The sequence below is a fragment of the Momordica charantia genome (assembly GCF_013281855.1).
Source record: "Momordica charantia cultivar OHB3-1 chromosome 3 unlocalized genomic scaffold, Mcharantia_2.0 BLBB01000003.1, whole genome shotgun sequence".
In the NCBI taxonomy this organism is placed as follows: domain Eukaryota; kingdom Viridiplantae; phylum Streptophyta; class Magnoliopsida; order Cucurbitales; family Cucurbitaceae; genus Momordica; species Momordica charantia.
In genome coordinates this window covers 912,969-918,968 of record NW_028275161.1, presented here as the reverse complement: position 1 = coordinate 918,968, position 6,000 = coordinate 912,969, and the positions used below count along the sequence as shown (strand labels likewise).

Here is a 6,000-nt window from a genome sequence, read left to right as displayed (position 1 = left end):
TTTAAAATGTTCGTTTTGTTCCCTTTATTTTTAAAAGTGACAATTTTGATCTATTAAATATATTTTTAATCTCATTTTTTATATCACAATTTTAACACGATACTACTTAATATATTTATTAAAATATAATAATAACTTTCTATTAAACGGCTTCCGTATGTGTAGAAATTATCGTAAAATTTTATAAATAGAAATTAAAATGATCAAGCACACGAAGATAAAAATAAAAATAAACTAAAGTTAGAAAGTAAAAAAATTAAAATAAAAAAATTAGAAAGCAAAAAAAAAAAAACAAAAGCTAAGCTGAAAATCCAGTAACAAAATGAAACAAAGCGGAAAGCAAATAGTATTTTACAAAAGGAAAACAAAAGAAAATAAAAAGAGAGAGAGAAAAAAAAAAGAAATTACCTGAAAAATATGTCCAATCCAAGGACCAAACCGAGGGAGCTGCAGATTCAATGATTTTGAAAGCAGTTAGATGATTAAGAAAGATACATATTTTATTTTATTTTCTTTTCGTTTCTCCTAAAAGCTTGAGGCGAGGGGAGAGGTTATCTGAAGATTCTCTTCTTTCAGCTGAAGCATACCTTTAATGGCGTATTGCAACAAAGCATGAGAAATCCATACAAATCCTGCATTCATTGATATAATTTGCATGATTTGAGCCGCGCTTTACTTCGTCAGATCTCTAATGGCGTCCTCCACCAATATTGAATCTAATGGAGAGGATGAAGCCCTGGAAGACGAGGAGGTATCTCTTTCTCTACTCTTCCTCTGTAAACTTCTATTGCACCAACTTTTTCACTATCAAACTCCGTAAATTGCCTCCACACGCTCCTGCTTAATTTTCTTCACGCTCAATAGCTTTTGATCATGGCAATTTGGCTTCGGTATTTCGATTATTATTTTTTTTGAGGCGCTCCGGAGTTTGTCACTATCTTTAGGAATGTACTGACGTCGAATTTGAGCCGTTGATTTGGCATTGGTTCAGGTTGAGCACTTCGATGATTTTACTATTGCGTCGTCTTGGGAAAGGTACCTTCTCTAACATCTTAATGAATCGAGTTTATCCGCTCATTAGGTTTTAAGTCCGGATGGAAATAAGCCGAACTTTAAAATCGCTGAGACTTTTTTCTATTTCGGTTATGGAAAAATGTACAAGTAGAAGCTTTCTGGTCTCTGCACTAAAGCTCTTTCAACTTTTTGAGTAAACTCTCCTTCAACTTGAACTGAAGACTTTTTTTTTTGCTTATCAAGAGAGCTTGGCTTCAATAGAGGACAATTTCTCAATGGGATAACATATCGAGTTGCAAAATAAAAGTAGAGGATATTGATTTAATTTACCTCACTTTTTAAGTGTATTGGTTCGAACTTGTTCTAATTCATGTTTACCTTCTCTTAAGATTCATTTCTGAAATAGAGGCAGTTTGTCGACAATGGATGGCTGATGGTCCAAATAATTTGTTGGTAAGTAATTTTCGTCTATAGGACTTGCATTTCCACCATCTTCAATCTTTCTGAAATTATTATACTAGAATACGTTTCAATTTCCTGCAGACGGGTCAGGTTAGGGGATCTTGATATTGGGAATTTGGGGGTGGAGAGAATGTTCTTCCTTGAACGTGCTTAAAAGCTTCACTTCTTTTTCTTGCCACCTAGGATACATATTTTGTTATTATTATAATTATTCTGTACATCTTTAATTTCTTCTTTGCACCTTAGATGGAAGGGTTTTCTTAATTTTTAAATAAATTTTTAAAATAGGAAATCAAATGAAAGTGTAAGGTAACCTAGTTCTAGTCGGGAGGTTATTCTTTTTTTTTTCCTCCCTTAACTTTGTTGTTCATTATGATGGTTAATATAATATAACAGAGTATTCAAATGAGTTTTCATGAGATTTCTGTCCACCATGTTGCATTTTGTGTGCTATTCTTACCGCGCGTCCGGCACTTCTTGTACTATACGATAACTGCATGCTATTTTCTCCTGTATTTTTTTTAATTATAAAAAAATTATTTATCATTTTTATTTTTAATAGTTTCATTCTATTTGTACTACTTGTCTGCAGGAAAAGGGTGCAACCCAGTTAGAAATCTCAACTAACCTATATAAGGTTAAATACGATCTAAAGTGTGATAATAAAAACTATTCCATGGAATACTACTTTGGAAATAGCAATCACGGTACTAGGGAATTTCTCTGTAAAGTTTTTAAGTTAAGTTTCATGTATGGAAGAGCCATCGTTATGGATTTTTGATTTCTACTTGACAGGCAAACTCGTCGACTGGGAATTAAGCTTGCATGAATTACAGTTATGCTTTGGGGTACAAGAGTTTTTGGTACGTCTGAATTCACATCTAGCAATTTGTATGAAATATTAACGAGTTCACTTTTCTTAATAGATATTTTATGCATATATCACCAGGTGATTGCTCCTCAAAGTATCAGTGGTGTGATTCTTGATTCACCTGAGGCCAGCAAGCTTTTAAGTGCAGTTGCCATTGCTTTGACAAACTGTTCCAGGTGGAGTTCTGATGTTCTTTTTTGCAGAACTCTTGGTGAAGTGTTGGAAAAAAAAATAACTTCTTATGATCCAGTAGATTAATAAACGCTTAAGATTACAATCTTGTAGTAATTTATGGCTGCAGTTTGTTTCCTATTGTTTTTCCTGCTCTTAACATGAGCCTGTGATATTTTGTTAATGGATAACCATGCTAATTTCTAGAGTGTCTTAAATAATACCTATTTCTTGTTTATGTCCACTCTGCAGTTTTTGGCCAGCTTTTGTACCGGTGCATGATCCATCTCGAAAAGCATATATCGGTATCCAAAATATGGGAACAACTTTTACTAGGAGATTTGAAGCAGATCGCATCGGTACCCAAGTGCCAATAAAACTTATGCATCTGGAAGGATTATATGAGTTGTTTGTATCAAAGTTTGTAAGTTCTATGGATGCTTGTGTTTTTTGCTATTTTTCTTGAACTATTACTTTAGTTCTCAAATTTTACTATTGCACCTCCTCATTTTCTTCGCATATTTCTTTATTTTTTTCTTTGCTAATAGTTCTTCTTGGTTATACTTATATCTTTTACTGCCTATGCATTAACTCAATAAAAGCATGAATAAGAGATAGTTAAGGTATAACATAGATTTTGGACTTAACCAACCAAATCTGGTTTTATAGTCATGCCTCAAGTATTACAACTTATAAATTATTCCTATCTTATTTTTTTCTCCTATGAAGTAAAAGTGAATCATGATGAGAGGTGTATGTATCCATTTTTCCATGTAACCTCCTGTAATTAGTTATATCAAAATATTCATTCTTGGAAATATTTACGTTTTCTTCATATTTTTCTTTTGCCAGTTGCTCCTTAGAAACTAGAGTTCTTGATGCAATTTTAAATTTTCCCAAACAATATGATTTTGCTCTTTTTGAAGGCCTACTCCTCAGTGGACATTTCTATGAATCTCTTCAAAGTCAATTTTACTATGAAGCTTACCTTCAGAGTCCTCCTGTCTGATGATGATAACATCCCCAGAGCTGATGCTGAGATGACAGAATCAGAGCATGAAAGTGCTGTTGGTACTCGTGGTAAAGTGCAATGGGACGATGACTGCCCATGGAGCGAGTGGTATTCCTCGGAAGATCCTGTGAAAGGTGAAAATATTTCAAGATATCAACTCTCTTTACCATTTGAGGTTTGTGTATAGATGATCACCTGATAAAATTACCTCTAATATGCTAACCGTATTACTTCTTAAACAGTGAACAGAGTTTAGAATACCTAATAAAAGGGATTTCACACTCCCTTCTATTTTGTTTAATTTATTTGAAGTTTTACGAGAATAAATGTTCAATATTACAAGTTGATAAATCTCCCCTCATTAGGCAGAAATAAAAGGAAATGAGAGAATAATGTTAAACGGTCGCATTTAATGTGGAGGATAATAGCTCTTGGATGTGCACAGGATTTGAATTGATTGCCTCATGGTCAGAGAAGATGGTTGAGAGCTCCTTGGAAATGGCTGAATTGGAAAATTCTTCTCCTCATGAAGCTAAGAAATGGATTTTGTTTCCAATTCTATCACCAAATATGTAAGGAGTGCAATGTTTGGTTGGATATATAAAGTTCCATTTTGTAAAACCATGAACACTCTGCTTATAAACATACTTGTAAGGTACACCGTTATTTTGAAAGCTTGACAACATATGGAAAAGAAAAAATCTTAGCTCTTGACAAGTAGAGAGGAGCTCCTATTTTGTGACATTCTCATTTTTATGTTTATATATCATGATGCAAATGTGTGACAATACTAGAGTTTAGTTCCTCCTTTTTTTTTTTCCAATGAAAACAGGTTTTGTAGAATGAATGAAAAATACTAAAGAATAATCCAAGGGGATTTACAAGAGGAACTATACAACTACTACGACGAGAAGCCACAAAAAATTACTATCCCAAACTCGAGGAGGGAAGATCCACCCGCATGGAAGGTTCTTTTATTCCATTTCCTCTTGAGCAAAACTTCCCACAAGGCCATTAAAACAACATTTAAGCAAGTAATTTGGCCTTTCCTCAGGCTGCAAGAAATATGGTGTAGAAACCCAGTGATCATTCTAGGAAATGGTTCGGCCAAAACGAAAGTGCACTGCAAACCTCTCGAAAATTGTAGGTTTTCGAGGCAGTTGAAGAGTCGAAGACTGCTCAACTGTTTCTACACATCAACATTAATTCTGATGAAGGAGAGGATACTATGGTTTCTTGCTTGGAATTCTAGAAAAACTATTCAGACCCCTCCTAAGTACCAAACTCCAAAAAAAAAAAAAACCTTTAAAAAATTTTCCCCCCTATATGTATGTTTCAAATATCTTGTGAAATACAAATACTTGATTTATGAGAGTGAGTCTGAAGAAGAGTGCGGTCCTTGATTGGGTTATTGATCAGTTTTTGTTGCATCTTTAGGAGCTTTGGTACCTTTTCAGAGTGTTGGAGTTATTTCTGATCTTGACCTTGCCTGAAAAAGCATTCAAGTCTATTTTGCCTACGCATATATTGCTTTCCTTCTTATCTATGGTTGTAATGCACTTTGTTAGAAATTTTCTTTTGTTTGTTTCGTTTTTTTTTCTCTTTTTCTTTCACTCCTTTTGGAGTATGTATTCTTGAACTTTTCTCCTTTTCATATATCAATGAAAAGTTGTTTCTTGTTAAAAAAAATAATAAAGTAACATAAATTTGAAGAAATAACATTCTCCATTGTAGTTAACTCCTTGGGTGACAAAGAAGAAGATAGCAACCAAGAAGAGTCATAAAATTGGATCCTGGAATCTGGTTGATTAGATACTTGCACTTTTCCAAATTCTCCATCAAAAGTTCATTCTACTTCAGGATCAGTCAAATTAATGAGGATGTAGAGACCAAAAATCCTTAAAAGTCATTCCAACACTCAGCTACACCCTGATATGTCTTATTACACACAACAAACGGTTTAGGATTACAGATCACTGGTGGGTCCTTCCATAATTTGAAGAGACTCATTTCCAGGGGCAACCTGAATTTGTCCTTTTAACAGATTGTTAACACTGAAATAGTTGACTTCCAGGGGATCTGAATTCTATCCTCCAGAAGACAACCCTACCTTACTGCAATATGTTATGCCACAAATGTCTCTCTAAAGAAAGCACAACTTCATTTCTTTTCCTCAAATTGCTAACGCCTAGCCATCCGCCACACTTATGAATGTTCATCATATTCCACCAAGTCGGGTGGAACTTTATAAAGATTTTATCATTTATTAGCCATGCTACAAGGGATTCTGAACACAAAAAGGTACTAGGCATGAATGTTTAGAGGTTGATTGCAGTAGAGTGACCCTTCTCCTTTAGGCAAAGGAAAGCCCTTCCACTTACGAAGATAACTGGAGATTTTCTCAACCAAAGGATCCAAAAAAGCTTTAGATTTGGGGTTTCTGTGTTAAGGAAGTAATTGAACTACCAAT

The 6,000-nt window shown here is 34.2% G+C and overlaps 1 protein-coding gene across 1 annotated transcript in view; it reads left to right on the top strand.

Annotated features, from left to right (window-relative positions):
- The first annotated feature begins 422 nt into the window (after window positions 1-422).
- LOC111018925 (Rab3 GTPase-activating protein catalytic protein) overlaps window positions 423-6,000 on the top strand; it is a 45,128-nt gene continuing 39,550 nt past the window's right edge. The window contains exons 1-9 of the mRNA XM_022295183.2: window positions 423-751; window positions 992-1,035; window positions 1,404-1,467; window positions 2,069-2,183; window positions 2,272-2,339; window positions 2,426-2,523; window positions 2,771-2,942; window positions 3,445-3,664; window positions 3,976-4,102. Coding sequence (XP_022150875.1) covers window positions 692-751; window positions 992-1,035; window positions 1,404-1,467; window positions 2,069-2,183; window positions 2,272-2,339; window positions 2,426-2,523; window positions 2,771-2,942; window positions 3,445-3,664; window positions 3,976-4,102 — 968 coding nt within the window. The 5' untranslated portion in view covers window positions 423-691. The remainder of the gene's footprint in view (window positions 752-991; window positions 1,036-1,403; window positions 1,468-2,068; window positions 2,184-2,271; window positions 2,340-2,425; window positions 2,524-2,770; window positions 2,943-3,444; window positions 3,665-3,975; window positions 4,103-6,000) is intronic.